Genomic DNA, 24,018 nt, shown 5'->3' on the forward strand with positions numbered 1-24,018 from the left:
TCTGTCACCCAGGCTGGAGTGCAGTGGCACGATCTCGGCTCACTGCAGCCTCCGCCTCCCGGATTCAAGCTATTCTCTTGCCTCTGCTTCCTGAATAGCTAGAATTACAGGCACCTGCCACCATGCCCGGCTATTTTTTGCATTTTTAGTAGAGATGGGGTTTCACCATGTTGGTCAGGCTGGTCTCAAACTCCTGACCTTGTGATCCGCCCGCCTCAGTCTCCCAAAGTGCTGGGATTACAGGCATGAGCCACCGTGCCCGGCCATAACAATGTTTTCATAATGATAACTCTGGTGCCAGTGTGAAGAATAACTAAACAGCTAGATGGAGAATGGGGGAAAGGTAGCAGTGACATTATTGGGTATTATCCCTATATTACAAAATGACATGTACTTGCACCATGGCAGCCTAAACGATGGCAAGGGAAGAACTGAGAGAGAGGAGAATACAAACTAGAGAGTTTTTAGGGGAAAACTCCTAGAGCTGAATTTAGACAAGTGCCTCTGAGGAGATGGTTACGGTTCCCCAGAGTTTTGGGTGGATAGTGATACATTACTGGAAACAGAACAGAGAGGAAGAAAAAGCTTTTTGACTACTAAAAGAAGACTAAAGACCCAGTTTAAACCAAATACAATTTTTCTTTTACTAAATTAACTAAGCAAATAAGAATATATGATAACTCCTTTTGAGCATTCTAAATAATTCTGTGTTACAGTATGGAGAGTGTGACTTATCCAAAATTAATGCATGTGTGGATCTATAAATAAAGAAAACACTTAAGATTCTACACAATTGTATAATAGAAGGTTCCTCTTCAATAGTTCTATGCAAAAATTTAGTGAATAAAGAATCTAAAATCTGACTATTGGGAAAGAAAAAGTCTTACCATCCACAGCAAGAGCTCTGTGCAGGAGGTCCTTAGAGGCTCGAACAACAGTGCTTACAACAGACAGCGCTCTGCTACAGTTTTTATCTTCTTCATTGGCTTTACTCAGAAGTTGGGATTGTAAATCTCCATCGAATTCACTCCTGTAGCATGAGCAAACATGAGATTATTTTACAATGGTAAGTAAAACATGATCCAATGCCAGAAATCATCCAGGATCTGAGATCCTCATTTAATTCATAGTTTTTTTAAAGTTAAAAAAGTAAACATGCAACTATATAATTATAGGGAATGATAAGGGCTTTGAAGAAAAATAAAGCAGCATAGGGCATAAAGGGAAGGGTGTTATTTTAAATAAGATCAGTTCTCTGAGGAACTCATATTTAACAAAGACCTGAATTAATTAATTTAATTATTTATCTATTCGAGACAGAGTCTTGCTCTGTCGCCCAGGCTGGAGTGCAGTGGCACGATCTTGGCTCACTGCAACCTCTGCCTCCCAGGTTCACGCGATTCTCCTCCCTCGGCCTCCCAAATAGCTGAGATTATAGGCATGCACCTCACGCCCGGCTAATTTTTGTTTTTAGTAGAGATGGGGTTTCACCATGTTGGCCAGGATGGTTTCGAACTCCTGACCTCGTGATCCACCCCAAAGTGCTGGGATTATAGAAGTGAATCGCCGCGCTCAGCTGACAGGAATTTTTTTTTTTTTTTAAAGACTCATGCGAAGAGCTGAGGGAAAACTGTCAGGGCAAAAGGAACACACTAGTGAATTCAAGGAACAGAATGAAGACATGTATGGCTAGAAGAAAAGGAGAAGGAGTGAAGGGTGATGGGTGGGAAGGGAAACAGGAGTCAAACTGTGTAAGGTTTGTAGGCAACATAATAACATTTTATACTGGTATGGGAATGGGAAGCTGGGTTTGGAGTAAGGGTGGAACTTGGTATGATTTTATCAGATCACTGACTGTGCTGTGGAGAACTGATTGTACGAGACCAACAGTGAAAGGAGGGAGACTAGTTTAGAGGCTCATTACAGTTAGCAGGTAGAGGTTGCAGTGGCTTGGTCTAGACTATTAAATATGGAGGTAGAAGAAAAGACCAGATTTAGGACATTTTAAAAGTACAGCTGACAGGACTTCTTGATGACCTAGGTGTAGGTATGAGGGAAAGAGAAGTCAAGAATGACGCCAAGGTGTCTGGCTGTAACTGTGGGAGATGAATATTCTGGCCACATGAAACCTCAGATGTTTACTAGCCAACTATAGCGAACGTCCTTAAACAGAATGTGCAGCATACTGGTTAAGGGTGTATCACCTGAAATCTGACTTCCTGCCCACAGGTCGCAGTAGCATAATTTACCAGAGGTGTGACTCTGGACTACCCAGTGTCTCAGTTCTATCATCTGTGAAACACAGATAAGAAAAGTACCTACTTCCTGGGGTTACTGCGAGGACAAGCTGAGATAACACAGGTAACACACTCAAAGCACAGCCTGGCACACAGTAACTAACACCACCTCCACTAGTGTCATCCAAATGAAGATGTCAGAGAAAGACCTGGAGTCTGGGGTTCAGAGGTCATGAAGGCTAGGGATGTAAACTTGGGAGCTATCAGAGCAGGATGGTATTTAAAACTAAAGGACTTTAGTATTTTTCATTTTTTAAAAATTTAAAGCTAAGGGTATTTAAAGCTTTATAGAAAACAAGAAAATACTCAAAATACTGTATTTTGTATAAGATACAAAGTTTGGATGGCAGATGCTGTTAGTGGCTCTCCAGCTTTCTGAAGTATGTAACTTGTATGCATAACAGAGTTTTTAATCCATAGTTTAAGAAAGAGAATAATGTACTATTTATTGTAGTGCTTATGGAACAGAAAGTTTTTCTTGACTGGGGCAAAAGACTAGACAGCTTTTATATTTCAGCAGCAACACTGAACTACATAGCTATTTACTGCCTGCTATTTCTATTCTATTTCTCATGGAAAGAGGAAGCAGAAAATCTATTATCTAGGGAAATTATTTTATACTATCTACCTAGGCACCATCCCTAGACTCTTTATGAAGGAAACAGAGGAAGCAGCAAGCCTCTGAAAGTGATACGGAAATTCAGTGATTTAATGCTAAGTCAGGCTGAGGACAAATGTAGCAAACGGTACTCATGACTACCTAAGATATCAGCTTCACCACTACAAGAAAAATTCAGACTCAGTGAGAAATGTGTATTTAAAAGATTTTTTTTAACCTGAGGGTTGTTATCATTCTTTTATTTTCCACGGTTTACATAAGGAATGGTTTTTGTTAAAAACATTGTAAGAAACACACTATTATATATTCTAGGGCCCCAGGGGTTAGACAGGGCAGGTCCAAGATTCACAGACATCAAAATATTCTGTGACTGGCCAACAGGATCAAGGCAACACCACTATCTGAGTACAGTCTATCTGATCATTAGTTTGAGGCATTTTATAAAAAGAAATGAATACCCTTTAAATTTGAAATTGCAGACCAGAAATTATAGAGTGACAGCAACAGCACATATGCCCAGTGCACAAACATTTCAATGATATTGAAGAAATAACAGCAAAAATATTATAAAGCATTCACTTTTGTAGCAAACACTGAATTTATATATTAAAAGATTTCTTTATATGAATTTGTACGAGTATGTGCTAAGAAGATACACTGTATAATTTAATTATAATTATCCACTTAGCAATTTTACCTGGTAATAGACTGTGTATGTTCTACCACTGTAAACTATTTCCCTTATCTCTATACATTCACCCACCTATAGTAGAGTATCTGTGGGATCTGTCCTCGGGTTTGGTTTGTGCCATTACTGCTCAAGCTGCACGTGCTGAATGTGAACGTCACACCATCAGGGCACTGAACTGTGGTCATTCCTCCATCTCCATTGGCTGTACGGCTTCCATAGTTCCTCAAGCGCACAGCATATTTAACATTTTCCTTCATTATAAAGATGTAAAACATGTTTACATTTATTCACAATGTACAGAGGATATACAAAAAGAACTCTAGCAGTAAAATAGGCAAATATACTGAAATTTCTTATCATATTTACAGATGATACAAGTTTTTAATGAATCAAACATGATGACAGCTAATATTTACTGAATGCCTGTTGCATAAAAGCAACTGTCCTAAGTACTTTATGGAATTCAATTAATCCTTAAAATGGCTTCATGAGGTAAGTATCATTATTATCCCTATTTTACAGATGAGGAATCTGAGGTTCAGAGAAGTTAAGTAATTTGTTCTAAGTCACACAGCTAGTAAGTGATGGAACTAGGTCTGAACACAACCAATGTAACTAGTGCCTGCTCGTAATTTTACTGCTAGAATATTAGCCATAATAATTTTTCTTTTTTTTTTTTCTGAGACAGGATCTTGCTCTGTCACCCAGCTGGGAGTGCAGTGGTGCAATCCTGGCTCAATGTGGCCTCCTCTTCCTGGGCTCAAGCAATTCTCCCACTGGTGCGTTCCATCACACTCAGCCAATTTTTTAAGGTGTTTCTGTAGAGATAAGGTCTGACTATACTGCCCAGTCTGGCCTCAAACTCCCAAGCTCAAGTGATCCTCCCTCCCTGGTGTCTCAAAAGTACTGAGATTACAGGTGTGAGCTACTGTGCCCAGCAATACGAGATTTTAATTGCATAAGCTGATACTTTTCCTTGACTAGTTTAACTTTTAAAATAATTTTAGATGTGAGAAAAAAATAAGGGTGACTCTGCTATATTTTTAAGAAAAACTCAGAGATAGAAATTTATAGGCAAACAGACATGAGAAAAAAAAACCCACAGGAAAAAAGCTGTCCAAAATATAATGCACTGTACTTTGAAAATGTGAGCTATAGAAACTAATGCTTTATGAACCATGATATAAATTTCACAATAAAAGCTTTTTGGTTTTTCAGTATCTAAATTCTTCCTGATGAAATCTCTCATGTACCGATCTTATCCAAAATTTTGTCCTATAATGAAATTTATTTCAGTTGAATTCAGAAATACTTTAATGTTACTTTAACATTTATAATTACTTTGATGTGGTAAAATTTCTCTATTTTGCCAAATATTGTTAGAAAATAGGCTGGGTGTGGTGGCTCACGCCTGTAATCCCAGAACTCTGGGAGGTTGACGGGGGTGGATCACTTGAGGGCAGGAGTTCAACACAGCGAAGCCCCTCTCTACTAAAAATACAAAATTAACTGGGTATGGTGGCACGTGGCTGTAATCCCAGCTACTCGGGAGGCTGATGCAGGAGAATCATTTAAATCCAGGACGTGGAGGTTGCAGTGAGCCAAGATCATGCCACTGCACTCCAGCCTGGGCGACAGAGTGAGACTCCATCTCAAAAAAAAAAAAAAAGAACAAAAGCAAAACAAAACAACAAAACAACAATAAGAAAAGACAGGGCTAATGCTTATTTTTCATACTGTGCTAGACACTGAGGCAGGTGTTTTATTTCTATTATTTAATCTCAAGAATACTACAATGCAGGTATTATTCTTTCCAATCTACAGATAAGTCTCAAAGTGGTTAAATAATGAACTCAGTGTCTTAAAGCTAGTATGTTGGAACAGCAGGTATCCAGAGTTTAATCTGTTTGACTACAAAGCTTCCTACTACTCCAGACTTTAAGAAACATTATACAAAAATATAATATAATGTGGTACAACATCAGGTACATAGTAGGTACTCCATAAATATCTGAAGTACCTACCATATAAAGGATAACTTACGAATAGCTGTATCTAACAAACAAAATTCATGGAATACTCTTCACTATTTTAACTACATAATAATTCTTCTTATTCACAATAGAAACATACAGTTGAAACTACCTTTAAAGGAACCACTTTGTCAAGTCTGATTTCAGCTATATCACTGGGTGAGTCATCTGTTGTGTAAGTTCCTTTCACTAATTCCAGAGATGTCCATCTGTGGGAATGAGTTGAATCTCCTGCATGTTCACTCTAAAAAAAAAAAATGAAACAAAAAAATCAAGTTAGAGATAGAGATAAACTTGCTATTTACTAGGCAATGATTTACATGCTACCCCTTTCTGTCCTATTTTAATAAAACTCAGGTACTTTAAGTAATTTTAGAGAATGGATTAGAAAGATATAGCTGAATTAGTACTCTATGACATCTGAACATTGTGTTTCTTGAAAAATTACAATATAAAAAAAAACTACTCAAGACTTGTCATCAGGGACTTAGCTAAATAATTTTTAGTCTTTAATTCCACTTTAAATCTTTCTCTTTCTGAAAGTACAAAAAATATAAGCAGTAGTGATCCAAGGTGGAAAGATGGAACACAAGCAATGAGGTAAAATCATTATCTTTCAGTTTCTTTTCTTTCTTTCTTTTTTTGAGACAGGGTCTCACTCTGCTGCCCAGGCTTGAGTGCAGTGGCATGATTATGGCTCACTGTAGCCTCAACCTCCCGGGCTCAAGTGATCCTCCCACCTCAGCCTCCAGAGTAGCTGGGATTACAGGCGTGCACCACCACACTCAGCTAATATTTGTATTTTTCATAGAGATGGGGTTTTGTCATGCTGCCTAGGCTGGTCTCAAACTCCTGTGCTCAAGTCATCCACCTGCCTCAGCATCTCAAAGTGCTGAGATTACAGGAGTGAGCCACTGTGGCCAGCCTTTTTCAGTTTCTTTAGTGTCATTCATCTGTGATTGATCTAGTAAACCCCTGAAGGTATGGACCCATCATACTATGACAATGGTAAATCCTGATACACAACCCACTAATCAGGATAAATGCTGAAAGGGTGATACTTACATCATCAACCAAGACCTCTAATTCATATTCATGAATTCCACCTCCTCCATAGACAGAGAAACCAACTACAACTATTCCAGGTTTGTCTACTGAAAAACAGATTGCATCAGGGGACCCGTTCCCAGTGTTCCAGCTTCTGCCCTGACTTGTTTTTGTAAATCGGTTAGCACTAGCTTTTACAGAGTGAAGAGAATTAAGTCCATCAACCTGTGGACAACAAAAGCAACTGCATCAGTAGTTTGTACACCTTTAACAAAACCATCCAAAGGTTTCTAAGAAGTCTAATAAAATAAGCTTTATTTAATAAGTGGGTATAAGCATTTCTAAACGTATGTTCTACTGAGAGATTAACTCACAATAAAACCAGATTTTATCATTCTAAATTCACAAATCAGTGTCACTTGACAGTATTTTCTTCCTTCAGCCATATGAAACTATATTTTCCACTTAATTTATAATGTTAGAAGTACAAGCTTGTCTTATCAGTCATAATGTATGAATAAATCACTAGACTTTGAAAAGAGATGCTAAAAATGTCATCGAAATTCTATAGATCAACAGTTTTCAAACTATGCGACATAGAGCTCTAGATATTCTGCAGAGAAAGGTATGCAAGGAAGAGGTAAATTTATGGTTCCCCTCTTCAACCAGACTATGTCCTCTCTCCTCTCACCTGTGAATTTGCAAGACTTCATTTGAAGAAAATGGTCTATAGCCTAAGATTGAATACTACGAATATATACAGCGATATTTCTGTAACAGCATTCAGTATTTGAATACATACACACACATGTGCAACCATACTAATTATAGACTTTCACTAGAGAGGATTAGAGAACTTATTTTGGGTTGAAACTGCTCTTTTATTTACAAAACCTACTTCTAATCTAAGCTGGCTGCAGAATTTTGGGAGACTAAATAGAGAAAAAAATGGATGTTTATGATTCTAACAAAAACTGCAAACTGCTCTGAGAAACAAATATTCATCTCTAAGCCAGGACCTGTGGGAACTCCCAAAGTTGTATACCAGGCACCCTGTAACTTTTGGTATTCTTTTTCATTGGAAAGGTAAGTTTAAAGGGGAGAACTCTATAGTAAACTTTGGAAGGGGATCTACACATTACAGACTTTCCTGCATCCTGCAGAGTAGGAAGGTATTGTAGACTAAATGAACAAATATAAAAAATTAAAAAGTTTCTGACAAGGGCTGCAATAGTCTCCAAGGCCAAACTCAAAGTTAACCAAGAAACTTAGAAAGTGCTTCCCAGGATGAGGGACTAAAATTAGCTCAAGTATATGCAATGAACCACAAATTCTAAAGGCTAAACTGTTATAATGAATCAATAATGCATATACACTGGATGGGTTAATTCAGAATAGGTGTTAAAATAAATTTAAAAGAAAAAGCAAAGATTAGGAATTATAAAAGTAAAATAGAGAAAAGAAGTTCCTTGACAAGAACTTGAGAGCTAGGGTCACTGAATACATGCTGGTTATTAAACATTCATTTGAATGATGTAAGATATTTCACATTAGGACATGATTTTCCAAACCAATCTACTGTCTGTTTTTTAGGAGGAAAAAACAGAAACATTCCCCAAATTCAATCAAAACATTCAGTTAAGTTATAAGAAAGAGTAAGACAGTGAAATGGAATAAAATAATGTTACTGTATAAATTGTAAAGGCACTTTCAAAGTGATTTTCTCAAACATAATAACACTTCATACTTGGAAAACTTCGTGACAATGTACAACTAAGTACAACAAAGTGAATGCATTTAATGCCACCGAACTGTACACATAAAAATGATTAGAATGGCAAATTTTATATTATGTATATTTTACTGCAATTTCAAAAAACCTGTGATAGAGGTGAAATAAAAATTACTATTCCGATTTTAAATATGTATTTCTCTAGGGTCAGTTGAGTGGACGTTACTCATCTCCCAGCAGTGACAACTAGCTTTGCTTTTCCCGGGGCATGGTGGTGGGCTTGTGCAATGTGGCAGATGACAACCTGCTCTATGAGGAAAATGTATACTTTATATTCCTGTGGATGTTGGGTAAACTGGTGAGGGAGAAGTAACAAATTGGAGCAAGTAGGAAGTAGAGAGAAGGGCAAAAAAGAAAAACAATGCATTGGGGTTGCTAATCCAATCTGCAATTAGCTTCTGGAAAGCCAAAATAGATGAAAAAAGAAACTGTGTAAAACACTTACACATGTGCTTTTTATCCAGTGTCAAAATATAATGTATTACCTCAGATCCCAGGGCTGATGCTGTCAGTTCACTGACAATGCTGGCCAGTAATCCACAGGTGTTCGAGACAAGGTGGGAGGAGAAGAGTTCGTTTTCTCTCCTCAGGCTGTTCCTGACTGGTAGCACAACAATGACCAGCATTTTCTCCAGAACTTCACGGAAGCTTGTCATCCCTGAGATATTCTCTTCACTCTATGATACATAAGAAAAAGCTCTAGGATATTGTTTCATTTTCCTTCATAGGAATACTCAATTTGAAAATCTTGTTTTTCTGATACTCTTAAAATTCAGACTTTGGAGCCAGAGTCAATTTCTACAAATCTTTCTGGTTATACGTGGAGCCACTGTATCTACTTTTCACTTAGAAGTTCTTTTATGAATTATCTGTCTCTGTGTATCAAAGTACCACACATTTACAAAACGTTTTCATTAGCTTTGAGTCATATTTTATTCTCTTATTTAACTTTCCATTTACAATCCTATATGACAGACAGAAAACTATTCTTTCAATTTAAAAAGCTTTTTTGGCTGGGCGTGGTGTCAGCAATCCCAGCACTTTGGGAGGCTGAGATGGGAGGATCACTTGAAGCCAGGAGTTTGAGACCAGCTTGGGCAACATAGTAAGACCTTGTCTCTACAAAATGTTTTTTTAAAAAGTTAGCCGGGTGTGGTAGTATGTGCCTTTAGTCCCAGCTACTTGGGAGGCTGAGGTGGGAAGATCGTTTCAGTCTAGGAGGTTGTGGTTGTAGTAAACTGCGATGGCACCACTGCACTGTAGACCAGGTGACAGAATGAGCTCGTCTTAAAAAACAAAAATAAAAAGTTTCTTCTATAGGACAAGATCTTAATCTGAGATAATAAATTCCAGTATATTTAGCTATAATCAACTCTAGTCTGTGTAAATCAATTTTTTAACAAAATTCTTTTTGTACATACTTATGATTCCTATGTAGTTTTATAATTTCTACTGTATTTGATTTCCTAAGTGGAGATAAGAAAATTCCGACCCCTACCAGTAGAAAAATTTCAAGAAGTCATAAGGTCTCAATAAAGGAAAAATACTTTATTTTTCAGAAAAAAAGGGAAAAGATTATTAACGTAGCTGATTTCCAGCATGAAAATGATTTATCTGAATATTTCCTATCCCTATTATTTACAGTGCTTATTTTAATATACCAAAGTGTTATTAAGAAGGTATTTTAAAAATCCTTTATTTTCTTATCATTCTATCTTAGAAATCTAAAATATTATATTAGAATGTAAAGTATCTGCAACTTACCTTCAAATGGTTCAGGAAAAACCAATATGTAGGTATCTATTGTATAACTCTCAAATTTTTTTAAAGGTGAGTGATTATTTAAACCATTAGAGCAAAAAAACTTCATTTTATAGGTAAATATAGAAATTTTTAAAAAATATTATTTCAAAAACAGATGTCATTCATTAAATAATCATTTTGTAAATATACTTAATAGAGAAGAACAAGCAAAAAGCTAAACACACTTCCATTTACAGTTTTATTGCCTCAGTATAAAAGAGATTTCAGAGAAAGACCTACCTGGCTAAGTTTTTCCATATGTGCCACCAAAAGGGGAAAACGATGAACTAGTGTTGAGTCATTCTCTGTGCTAACTTGTTTAACAATTGATCGTAGTAATACTTCTCCATCATACGCAATCGGGAAGATGGAAGTCAGCTTAACAGATGTGTGACACAGAGCTGACATAACAGCTGCTAGGAGTCGGCTACTTGATGTCTTGAAGTTTGCTTCTTGGATATCCTTTTAAAAACAAAAATATATGCCCCATCACCACCAAAAAAGATAGCATCAGTATAATCTACGTTTCTGGATACATAAAAGGTAAACCATCTTTTAAATTATACCAAAATTTTCTGTCACTCGGTCACTTAAATTGTCTTGTTATAGAATAATACTACATCAATACATTAAAAAAACAACTGTTTAAGTTACTGTTCAATGAAGATGAAAAATTAAGTCTGGTCAAGAAAAATCAGCCTCCTGTCCTCTAGTAAGTGAGCATTTTTATATTTTCATATCCTCACAATCACAGTACTCCCTAGCACTGTTTCAAATGGAGATGCCAAAAAGGCCCCAATTAGAATATATATAAGTCATTTTCAGTATGGACTGAGACTATTTTTCTCAAATAATAAATGATGCAAATTATAAATCTGTGCTACTATAACCACATTTCACTGAGGTCACAAAATTACATTATCACATTTCACAGTTTATCAAGAAAAATTAGTAGCATACTTATAAACTTTTATAACAAAGCATTAAAACCAACACAGGATACCCTAATTCACAAAACTGCATACACATTACCTAGATCTTCAAACATCTGTGTTACAAAGTTAAGCATAAAAGCAGAGTAACATTCCATATGTTAAACCAACATTTGCTAAACCTAGCCTGTTCTGTAGCAAAGAAGAAAAGAACCGTATCTGACTGGGAAGGTTCAGAGTGAGAGGTAATTAAGTTGTGCACCAGTCCAGGCAATAATCTTGCCCCTGGAAATTGAGTGCTAAAATATACTACCCTGCTAAATGGACGCAGAGTTACAAGTGATGACAATGAATTTTTCACGAAGGAGGGTGGGGAGGTCTAGGACTTCCAGTGCACTGTTGAACAGAAGTGGTGAGTGTAGATACCACATGTCTTGTTTCCAAACTTAGGGGCATATTCAGAATTCACCAGTAAGTGGGATGTTGTTAGCGTAGATTTTATGGTAAATATAGCTTTATCGGATTTAGGAGTTTCCTTATATCCTCAGAGGTTTTCATCATCGAATAACTGCTAGTTTCATCAACCATTGTTCTTGTAGCTATTGAGGAAATCATCAACTTTCCTTCTTTTTTTCAGTTAACATGGTAAATTACATCGATTTTCAATTATTTAACTAACTTAGCATTTCTAAGATAAATCCCACTTGGTCATGATATATTATTTACATGCTCAATTTGGTTTGATAATATTTAAAGAGCATCTATTTCTGAGTGATATTCATCTGTAATTTTTTCTTGTAGTATCTTAGTTAGGTTTTGGTATAGGATAAAGCTAAACTCATAAAATTATTTGGGAAGTATTGCCTCCTATATTTTCCAAAAGAGTTTGTAAAAGGTTGACATTATTTCTTTTTTTAATGTTTAACAGAATTCATAAATGACAATATTTGGACTTGAAATTTTCTTTGTAGGAAAGTATTTGCTAAGTTTTAAATGGATATGAGGCAATTCAGATTTTTCTATTTCTTAATGTGTTAGTTTTGATAAAATTATATTTTTCAAGGAATTTGTCAACTTCCTCTAAGGCTGAAAAATTCACCAGTATAAAGTTGTTTATAGTGATATTCCCTATTTCTTTCTTTCTTCGGTTTTTTTTTTTTTTTTTTTTTTTTTTTTTTTTTTTGAGATGGAGTATCACTCTGTCACCCAGGCTGGAGTGCAGTAGCACAATCTTGCCTCAATGTAACTTTCATCTCCCGCCTTCTTCAAGCGATTCTCGTGCCTCAGCTTCCCGAGTAGCTGAGATTACAGCTGTGTGCCACCATGCCTGGCTAATTTTTGTATTTTTGGTAGAGATAGGGTTTTGCCATGTTGCTCAGACTGGTCTCAAACTCCTGACCTCAAGTGATCCACCCACCTCTGCCTCCCAAAGTGCTGGGATCACAGGCATGAGCCACCATGCCTGGTGAACCCCTATTTCATTTCTGATTATGGTATTTCATGTTTTTTCTTTCTCTCTTCTCTCCCAATCAGGTTTGCTAGGAGATTACCAATTTTTTTTTCTTCAAAAAACCAACTTTTAGCTTTGTTAATTTTCTCTACTTTCTATTTCATTGATTTCTGCTTTTATCTTTATTATTTCCTTCCTTCTTCTAACTTTGGGTTAGATTTGCTTTGCCTTCTAGATTCTTAACATAGAAGCTTAGGTCACCAATTTTAAACCTGTCTTCTTCATATAAGCATTTAAGGGTATAAAGGTCTCTTTGAAGCAATGCTTTAGCTAAATCCCACAAATTCTAATATCATATTTTTATCTACGTGAAACGTTTTAAAATTTCCTTCATAACTTCTTCAATCAACTGCTTACTTAGAAGTGCTGTCATTTTCCAAATGTTTGGTGCTTTTCTTGATATCTTTTGCTATGGATTTTTACTTTAACTCTATTGTAGTCTGAAAATATATTCTTTCACATTTTAATCTTTTGAAATTTATTAAGACTTATTTTATGGTCTAGCATATGATCTACCTTGGTGAACGGTCCCAAATATTTCTTTTAAAAATCATGTGTACTTGAATATGTATTTTGTAGTTTCATGTCCTGTTTGATAAATGTCAGTTAGATCAAGGTGGCTGACAATACTGTTCAAATCTGTATCGCTGAATTTTTTGGCCTAGATCCTCTGTTAATTACTGAAAGAGGAGCGTTAAAAGTCCCCAGCTGTCAATGTGAGTCTATTTCTCCCTGTAGTTCTGTCAGTGTTTTACCTCGGGTGTTGTGAAACACTGTGACTTGGTGCATAAAGGTTTACAAAGGTTGTGGCTTCCTCATGAATGAATGAACAACGCTAGTATGCCTGTTCTTGCAGCTCTCTCTTCTTCCTGTTCTCACAGACAAGGGTGGCAGGGGCCTCCTGGTGCTATCCCTGCTCTCACCTGGTCAGTACGGTTCTTTTCCTCTCTCCCTCTTTCAGAATCACTCATGCCAATTCAAAGACCAATCAGCAACTGCACAATGTGCCTACCAATTTTGTAATTAAAAGATCATGAAGCAGATTTAAAACATTTTAAACTGTGCTTATGTAAGTCATGTACACCAAACAATTTCCTAATTTATCTTTTATACAAGCTAAGAAGATAGGGCACTGCAATTTATTTTCTTGAAGAGAATAAAGCAATATATCAGATTTTCAACTAACATTTTACAAACTTAAGTTACCTGATCCAAACAATTCAGCAGATCACAAAGGCAAGCCCACTGTAAGGCAGGAGTTGGGTAGAAAGAATGAAAGCAGGCAGTGAAAGTATTATGACACTCCTGAAGGACAGCTTCTAGGAGACTCAGGGGTTGACTGAGATATCCTTGAGGATCATTATCCAATTTCACCATGCAGTGATCAACTCCTTCTGATAAAATTTTTCTTAACAAAGTTCTGGTTTTTCCAATACACTCTGCTAATTTGCTAGTTTCTTCTACAACTGCTTTTCCTGTAGCTTTGAGGGGAAAAAAAGCAGATTGATAATTAAGCAAAATATTAAATATGCATGAAAACAATCAATATAACTCAGTAATTCCCTATACAGCTAAATATCACAAGTACTCATATCTTAGAAACAAAACAACTTAGAGATTAAGTGTAGTCCCAAATTATTTTTTTAATCTAAATGGGAGGGTGAATAAAAATCTAGTTTCAGCATTTAAGTCCAAATTGCTTGTTCAAAATATTTCTATTTGACAGAATTTGTTTAAAATTAAACTTTATTAGATTATTTAATTTTGGCCCACTATTATTTTTGTTATCAGAATGACACGTAATCTATTTTATTCTTTATAAGCAAATACATAAGCATCAGAGCAAGCTGACTTTCTCCCCTTATTTTAGAAGCAGCTTAAAGGCAGCTGGGAGTCATGAATGCTCAGTTATCTCAAAGTAAATCTTCTCAATGTCTCTAATATTTTCTCCCTACAGTCATTTAAAAAAATGCATCATACCTGACACTGGGTAAATTTCACAGGTATAGACACGCAACAACCTCAGACAACAGGTACCCACAAAGCGCAGTCTCTCTAAATCTAGAAGTGTAGCTGTGAACTGGAATCCTTTTAATCCTCGAAGTTCTTCAACTCCTAAGACTAAGGTGGTCCAGCTCCAGTGAAGAATACTCAACAATGACTCAAAACATTCCTAATCCAGAATATGAAAAAACAGACAACGCTTAATTCAAATGATACCAGAAACTGAATCAAATGGAAAGGCAATGGCAGATAACTTCAAAACTTTCTCTTGAATTTTTTTACTGACTTTTTTACTTGAATTTTTTTTACTGAGCCCGACACTTTTATAGTTCATTTACTAAACTACCCTTAACAGTAACTTTGTTACAAAAAAGGTAAAGTAGTTAAGCATTTATAAAAACAACATTCTTCAATATTTACCTATTTAAAAATAAATGTTTCAGTTTTCCTGCCATCAAGCTATCTAGCTTATCATATAAACAAGGGAAAAATGAGAAACACTTATAAAACAATGCATGTTTACTTGAAAGAAAAAGCTTTTTACAGTCACTGTAGTAAAAAAAGAGTTTTAGTATTAAGATATACTGATACTATCAAATAACTTATTTTATGTCTACATATTGAAATTTGCAATACAAACTATAGTCAATTATTGTTAAATACATTAATAGAAGATAAAAATTGACTAGAAAATACTAAAAAATTCCTATTTTGATTATTTAAAATTGTAGCATATGAGTTTAAGATGGTAGATTTTCTTGGCAGTTCTAGCTAGTCTTCTGGTTTTATCATGGTTACATGATGACAGACACTATCTGAATCTCAAAGCAGAGCACTTATTGCCCCATTCCCACCAAATCCCAGACCTCCTGAAAATGAGTTTATATAATCAATTTTATTTTATTTTATTTATTTTTTGTGAGATAGAGTCTTCCTCTATCACCCAGGCTGGAATGCAGTGGTGTGATCATGGGTCACTGCAACCTCAACCTCCTGGACTCAAGCTATCCTCCCACCACCTCAGCCTCCCAAGCAGCTGGGACTGCAGGTGTGCACCACCATACCCAGCTAATTTTTAAGTTTTTGGTAGACGGGGGTTTCACTACATTGTGCTGGCTAGTCTTGAACTCCTGAGCTCAAGCAATCCTCCTGCCTCGGCCTCCAAAAGTGCTGGGATTATAGGTGTGAGCCAATGTGCTCAGCCCTATAGTTTACTTTTTAAAGAAATGACTGAAAAAGTTTTGTATATAAAGTCTGCAATTACCTAATGGCCACAAAACCACTTAGACGTAAATACAAAGGCGTTACCAAGCACAGAAAATGAGATCACAAGAGAAAGCATAACAGAGTCAAAGATCCTTATTTGAAACAAAAGATACCAAACTCAACTTAATACTAATAGGATGTAAAGTTACCAAGAAGGCAAAGTTCTCATAGTCTCTTATTCAAAGCACAAGCTTTACAAACTGCCATGGCTCTTTTGGAAGGTCAACTTTGAGAGGATATATCAAAATTTAAATGGGCACATTTCCAGTAGAAGTATGCACATAAGCACACAAGTATTTAAAGATACATGTGAATAGATGCTCATGAAGTAAGATGAAACAGTAAAAAATGAGAATCAAAGTGGTTCTTTGATAGGAATCGGGTTGAATAAATTAGACTAATATCATTCTATGGGATACTATGCAAACAGAAAAGATTGAGAGAGCCAAATGTACTGCCAGGGAAGGATGTCCATGATATATAATATGAAATTTTCTAAAAAAGATGAAAACTGTAAGTATCATGAGAAACAAACAAGCATGTTGTAGAGCATCCTGCATTTGATACATACTAATAAGTTTGTCTGCATATAAAAATGGTCTGGGAAGATATACACCAAAATGTAAATAGTAGGTATATATGGTGATAATGGGAATGGGGGAAAAAACTTTCATATACTTTTAGCATACTTATCTCATTCCTACTAGGAATATATATTCACTTAGTGGGTTAAAAATAAATTTAAAAGGGAAAGAAACATTCTTCCTATGCATTTTACTAATATGAAAGACTACTAGCTACATTAATAAATCACATTCGGATGGTATCTTACAGTTCCAAAAACATCTTATACCCCTTACCACATTAGAAATTCAAAATGCTATGATGTAATTTACTTAGGTAACATACATAAGAATCCTCAATTAATACATGAGAGATCTAGACCTTAATTTAAACTTCCATTTATTTACATCATGCTGCCTTTCCATTCTGCACCGTTAACCTCAATGGCACTGTGCTTCTTCAAGTGTACAATGGGGATGGCAAGTGGTTCAACAAACTTCCTACCTAGATATGCAACTCTTCCACCTAGTTCCTCAAGTAGTAGTAACGCTTTTTTGGGTCAGCACCATCCTCAACTTTTCCTTCATTTTCTAATTCATTCAGCATATGCAATCATACATGATTTATTAGAAAAGCAACCAGTTATTTATTTCAAAAACAGCAAGGCCAATTCATCCGGTCACGTTAAAATCACAGGCAACACCTCCATTTTTCTATGATTTAAAGTATACATTATCTGTGGTCTAGAATATAAATGCTAATACAAAACCAAATCTGAGTTTATAAATCTAGGCTGAGATAAACTTAGAATAGCAGCTAAACTCTAAACATCAAAATGTATCTGAGGACTGAAGAGAAAAGCTGAAATAAAAAAAATGGCTTACCACTGAGACAGTTCTTGCAAAAGACCTCTTTAAAATGTGTACAGGTTCACTGGTTTGCTGTTTGCCTTTCGAAGCACTGCCATCACTGGTTGGAAGTCTAAAGGTAGTAGACACACATAAAATTATGTTAGGATGTCCAATGTCATTTTTTCCTTTTAAAGTATATTATACATTTTTGAATGGGAAAATAAATTATATATTTAAATTTTTTTGCCAGGTAAAATGCCAATACAGGGCTTTTTTGAAACATTTTTCCAAGCTAAACAAGGCTTTTAGCATATGGGCACTTCCTTTAAATCCTACCTTTGCAAGACTGAGTAGTAGAGGCTTTTTCCTCTTGTTAGAGAACATATATAACTTATATAACATATAACTTGTATTCTCTAGTAATGCTATTATTAATGCTGTTATTTAAAAGTTATTCAACCAGTGAGTACCTAGGAGTAGCCCGATGCAACATGTTATGTTCGTAAAGCTACATATTACAAAGAGTAACTGTAACAGATTGCACATTGCATAAAAACCAAACAAACAAAAATCCCTTTTGGGGAAAAATAAGGTTTGTAACCATCTAGATTCATTAAGTGATTACTAGAAAGAAAGACAGGGAGATAGAATCACTATTCTAGACCATTTCCTTTGATTTTTTTACTGCTTAACAAATGACAACATTTTTTAGTGACGGTTTATATCCATTTGAATTCTTTATTCTAACAGTATTGCAGTAGTCTAGAAATAAATAAGACACACACACAGGCATATGCCTTTATACATGTTTAAATGATTGTAAGTTAAAATTTTTACATAATGTTAAAAATATAGTAAATATTTTTATATGAGCAAGTTATTATTTGGTATTTCAGCTAAAGGTGAAAATTTACCAACAGTAGGGAATTTTCCAACTCATTTTATCAATCTTATGAGACTACAATATATCAACCAGGCCTGCATCTACAGTCCTCCCTATCTTCCTTGGAATCTCACTTCTCTAAGACAAATTTTATTCTTTTATAACATTCGAAATTAAAGAAAATCAGTGGATAGATTTTTTTTTAAGTCAGTAAAATATTGTTATTGGTATAATGCAGATAATCTGAGTAATCAGGCAAAGTTTAAAATTAATCCTGTGTGGAAAATGTTTAAAAACATACAAAATATTAACTGTTTTTCTTAAATATATTTATAGTTCTACTGGCATATTATAATTGCTGAATGCTTCAAATAATTTCTCCCTATTATGCCGCATATTTTGTAATGATTCTACTTCATTATAGCAAAATAATAAACCATACTAATTCAGTATAAATATGCTAAATACCTGTATAATAACTGAGGTATCTGACCAGCATTAACATCTGTACCGTTATTTGATTTCTTTGAACTCTTGAACTGGAAAACAACCCTAAGAAGAGAAAACAATGACACCAAAAACAACATGATCATCACAGGAAATAAGAAATTTAAGAAACATATTTTCAAACCTTATGTCAATGAAAATGATTCACTCTTTTAAATAAAGAAAAGCAAAAAGGTATTTTCTAGATTTTCATTCTAGCTCTGAATGGGTTAGTCAGTAAAATCAAAGAACTGAACCCGTTTAGGACTCCTAAATGAGCAGCTGTCCTGTCCCTCCTAGCTCTCCAACTGAGCTTTCACCACAGCAGGAAACTTCTAAAATTTCTGCTTACAAGTAGTAGTATAATATCTGCTTGACTAGCTGCATGATAAGCTTTAGCCTCAGTGTGCCATGACATTCCAAGTCTGAATGAACAGTCTAAGAAAATCATACAGTCCAGAGTCAAAGTAGTCTCTTAGTTCTAAATACGTTCTTAAGTTGAAGGGATGCACACAACAACAGATGTGATGTTTCTACAGTAGTCTCCTCAAATATTTAGCAACAGGTAATTCACCTCACAAATAAGTCTATTTCTTTCTTGGTCAGCTTTGTTATGAACTGACCTGCACTGAAATATATACTGTTATATAACTTCAACCGATTTCAAATAGTTTATGCTCAGGAGTAATCAAGAATAAACTGAATTTATCTTACAAATGATAGTCCTTTAGAATACATAAATCACAGTATTAGAATATTTGAAACGTTGGATTTAGAGTCAACAGGTTACAGGTCTGAATGTGGTTTTAACCACAAGTCTCTCAGGAAATAGCAAGTAATTTCACCTTTTTTATTTCTGTAGTCCCTGGAGTATAAAATGGGGCCAATAACTGCTTCACAAAGCTATTGAGGGCATCAAATCAGATAAAACATAAGAAAGTATAAACTGAAAAGTACTCTATACATGAAAGTTATTTTAAAACAGCAAAATTTCCCTATATTTTATTAAAATAACACACATTGCTGAAGCTTTGAAATTTTAAACTGCTTTCTCATGCATTATCAAATTTAGTATCACATATCTACTTCTTTTTTACGGTTCCAAACTCCTCATTATCCTTGTCACCTTCCTCTATATAATTTCTAATTTGGTAATCAAGCTCATAAACTATGTAATAACCAGAAATATATACAAATACTATCTGACAGGAGCAAAGTACCGTGGTCTTACTCTTTCCTTGTTCTGTCTAGACCTTAATTTGGCATGAGGTTACATGAATGTAATTTTTAGCAGTTATATCATGCTCTAGTCTTCCTAAGCTTTTGAATCCTGCTGAAAGTCCTCTGAGGTTTCAAAACAATATTCCTCTAACAAAAATAAGAATTGCTTAAGTAACACTTGGGCATTTACTTACCCATCATCTGTGGTAATAGACGCCTGTCCATGAGATCCACAGTCACTGCTGGGTCCTGACACTCGGGCCCATGCTACGTACCACCACCCAGCTTGCAGGAGAACAGGCTCATCAAACATCATTGCGTATTTTTCTCTGATAAAAAATTAGTGAGTCAAAGACAGTATTTTTTTACTTCTCTGTCACATATATTTATTTTTTCAAAATCCCTTATGAAGAAAAACATGAAACTAACTGTATTATAAAATTCTTATCAAACAACATTAAAAACACTCTAAGAAGTGTGGACGAGAACGCAAGCCAAGTATAGTAATTTGTGTTATGGTGATAGAATTACATTTCTTCCTCCTCTTGTTGAATTCTACAATATCCTTAAATGTTATAAAACTTTCATATTAAAATAAGATAGAATGTTTTAAACTGATGTTAAAAAATATGCAAATTTTGCTGGAAAATAAAAATCTGAACTTTAGTTTTAAAGCTCATTCATTCAGTTAAATAGTTTTGAGAGGCAGAATATTAAGAAAATGGCCCTGGAGTCAGGTGGCCTGGGTTCAAGGCCCAGCTCTGTGACCTGCTAGCAGGGCAACACAGGGCAAGTTACTCTATCCTCTCAGTACCTTAGCTTCTTCACCTGAAAACTGGGGTGAAAATAATATCTAGCTCATAGGGTTGTCCTGAAGATTGAATTAAGTCAGATGGGTGTTTGCAGTCTGTCACATAATATCTATACAAACATTATTAATTTAGAAGAAGAAAAAAAGACAATAAATAAGGGCATCTTCTAAAGGCTATAAACAAGTTAAAAAGTACTAGGTAACAGAGTGGAAGTAATGTTTATTGGTTGTAGCTGGAATTGAAAGAAGAAATAAAGGGCATTTAAAGAAACAGGAGAATGTCATGAAAAAATCTGTAGAGGTATGGAAGCACAAAAGAGGTCAGGAAATGGCAAGGTGTTCATTATCAATTTCATTAATGCATTAAGACAGCTACAGAAGAGTAGCAGTAGAAAGTCAAAAAAGATGCTGGATGTTATGGAAATCCTTTAATGCTCCCAATGCCTTAGGAGTCTGGGCTTTGTACACGAGCTAATGAAGAAATCCTAGATGATTCTCTATAAATGAAACTGTGCTTTATATTTTCGACTCAAACTCATATGGTCAAAAACAAATGGTAGCCAGACACAGTGGCTCATTCCTGTAATCCCAGCACTTTGGGAGGCCGAGGCAGGAGGATCACTTGAGGTCAGGAGTTCGAGGCCAGCCTGGCCAACATGGTGAAACCACATCTCTACTAAAAATACAAACATTAGCCGGGCTTGGTGGCATGCACCTGTAGTCCCAGCTACTCAGGAGGCTGAGGCATGAGAATCGCTTCAACCTGGAAGGCAGAGGTTGCAGTGAGCTGAGATCACACCATGCACTCCAGCCTAGGCCACAGAGTGAGACTCTGTCTCAAAAATAAAAATAAATAAATAAATAAATACAGCAAATGACAATGGCACCTTAAGGGTTTGCTGAAAATTAATCAATTAGCTTTCTTAGATTTTTCCCTAATATTCATTTGTATAAAACACTAAAGGTTACAAAAAAAACTTGCGATATTAGTTAATGCCTAAGAAACAGTCAAAATTTTCTTTAGATTTACTCTTTCATTTTCAAAAGTATTTCTTTTTTTTTTTTTTTTTTTTTTTGAGATGGAGTCTCGCTCTGTCGCCCAGGCTGGAGTGCAGTGGCGCGATCTCGGCTCACTGCAAGCTCCGCCTCCTGGGTTTACGCCATTCTCCTGCCTCAGCCTCCTGAGTAGCGGACTACAGGCGCCCGCCACCGCGCCTGGCTAATTTTTTGTATTTTTAGTAGAGACGGGGTTTCACCGTGGTCTCGATCTCCTGACCTTGTGATCCGCCCGCCTCGGCCTCCCAAAGTGCTGGGATTACAGGCGTGAGCCACTGCGCCCGGCCTTTCAAAAGTATTTCTATCTTGTATAAGCAAAGTCAGTATCTTACGATCATTCTTGTTTCTGAAAATATACATTTTCACGACCAAAAAAACCTACAAGGCTTTAACATAGTTATTGTTGGGAAACATAGCACACTATTACTACTATGAAGCTCAGTTTATAATTTTTCTTATCATAATATTCCTTGCTTCAAAACAGGGAATACTGATCATAACACAATGTTGAGATAATTCTTAGGATTACATACAAAGGAATGATAAAGTGTAAGTATCCTCCTACTTAATGAAGTTTCATAAATAAACATACTAATTTTTATAAACTCCCAAAAGCTTTCAGTAAAGCTGCTCACCTCCCCAAGTGTGTTATTATCAAGTATATTCTACCAGCATGATGTCAGAGTACATGGGTAATCTGAATTATGGCCAAATATGACCACTTGACACTAATTACTTATTGCCTGTAATGCTAGGAATAATAAATAACTGTATTATTACTAGAACACTAACACACTAGGTATTCCGTAAGAGATGCATGAAAATAAAGGTGTGTAAAATATATGCATATTTCTATTTTTATCTTCAATATTGAAACAATTGAATTAACTTGTGAAATAAATTTATGAACTGTATTATCAGTTTTAATTCAGCATTTTTGAAAGCAATACTTACATTGCTTAATATATAATTTAATTTCTCAAGCATTTGATATTCATAGCAGATTTAAAACTTCCTTTTAAAGTATGTTTATTCATTTATAATAAATTTTTAATATTAAGTATGCAAGAGTTACAATGAATAATGCACAAATTATTTACCTAGCAGCACAGTCATAAGCCAATACATCAGTCTCTGCAAGAAGGTCACCATCAGTTTCATGGTCTCCTCCATCAGGACCCAATTCAAACAGCTAAGGAAAGGAGAAAGATAATCATTTATATAAACCAGCTATACAAATCTGATGAACAATGTGTTCATAATTTTGTGCATGATCAATGTATGCTGGACCATACCAAATGTAAAAATCAGAGTACCTGCTTTTTAACATTATTATGTGAAATACACAAATATATGTATTTAAAATAAGAAACAAGGTTTTATGGCCTACATTAATCTCTGTTTTCCTAATTTATATATTTATCTATTTATATCAAATGCCCTAAATAGTTCTATACAAGTTTTTACATGACATAAGCATATGAAAAAGGTGAGAGTACTCAACCAAAAAATTTTAGCTAAGTGAGTTTCTCACTAAGTGAGATTCTACCTCATTTAGAATGAGGTAGCTTCATCACTTACTAGCTGTGAGATCCTGGGACCTAGTTTCCTCATCCATAAAAGGTGGGTGGATACTAACAGTTCCCATCTCACAGTACGTTTAAAAATTCAGTGAATACTGTAGAATTCTTAAAAAAATAAATAAATAAAAAAGGGTAGAAAAATATTAGCTACACAGAAAGAAGAGCAATGCAAGAATCCTTAAAAACAATAGGTAACAAAATATAGTTCGAGTAATATGGCATGAGAAAAAGATAGATAAAAAGCATGAAAAAAAATGACTCTTAAAAAAGAGGGGAAGATCCTCTGGGTAAGAAAAAAAAAAAAAAACAGAAAAAATATCCAATAGAAAAAGGTTATGAAATTAAGTGAAAATAAGAATTATGAGGAAGAGGCCTTTCCTCTCGATAATTATGGCAGGTTAATTGCAAGAGAGGCAGATAAAGATTAAAATGCAAAATTATATGCTAATGACTTAGAAATCTTTCTCCAGCTCAGCTCTTACTCTCAACAGTCATTGGATTCCCCTCATCCTACTAGTTCTATACCTTCCTCCTGCCTTCTCTGTTCTGGTTAATGGTACTTTCATTCA

The 24,018-nt window shown here is 35.3% G+C and overlaps 1 protein-coding gene across 17 annotated transcripts in view; it reads right to left on the bottom strand.

Moving 5' to 3' along the window:
- MYCBP2 (MYC binding protein 2) overlaps positions 1–24,018 on the bottom strand; it is a 286,215-nt gene that overhangs the window by 125,599 nt on the left and 136,598 nt on the right. For all 17 annotated transcript variants that reach the window (XM_077973872.1, XM_028837602.2, XM_015121243.3 and 14 more), the window contains 12 exons: positions 22,967–23,058; positions 20,194–20,328; positions 18,761–18,844; positions 17,443–17,539; positions 14,705–14,897; positions 13,931–14,205; positions 10,523–10,744; positions 8,965–9,156; positions 6,706–6,912; positions 5,753–5,884; positions 3,680–3,858; positions 888–1,030 (listed from right to left, as the gene is read on the bottom strand). In XM_077973872.1, the coding sequence (XP_077829998.1) occupies positions 888–1,030; positions 3,680–3,858; positions 5,753–5,884; positions 6,706–6,912; positions 8,965–9,156; positions 10,523–10,744; positions 13,931–14,205; positions 14,705–14,897; positions 17,443–17,539; positions 18,761–18,844; positions 20,194–20,328; positions 22,967–23,058 (1,951 nt within the window). The remainder of the gene's footprint in view (positions 1–887; positions 1,031–3,679; positions 3,859–5,752; positions 5,885–6,705; positions 6,913–8,964; positions 9,157–10,522; positions 10,745–13,930; positions 14,206–14,704; positions 14,898–17,442; positions 17,540–18,760; positions 18,845–20,193; positions 20,329–22,966; positions 23,059–24,018) is intronic.

The sequence above is a fragment of the Macaca mulatta genome, chromosome 17, assembly GCF_049350105.2.
Source record: "Macaca mulatta isolate MMU2019108-1 chromosome 17, T2T-MMU8v2.0, whole genome shotgun sequence".
NCBI classification, from domain to species: Eukaryota; Metazoa; Chordata; class Mammalia; order Primates; family Cercopithecidae; genus Macaca; species Macaca mulatta.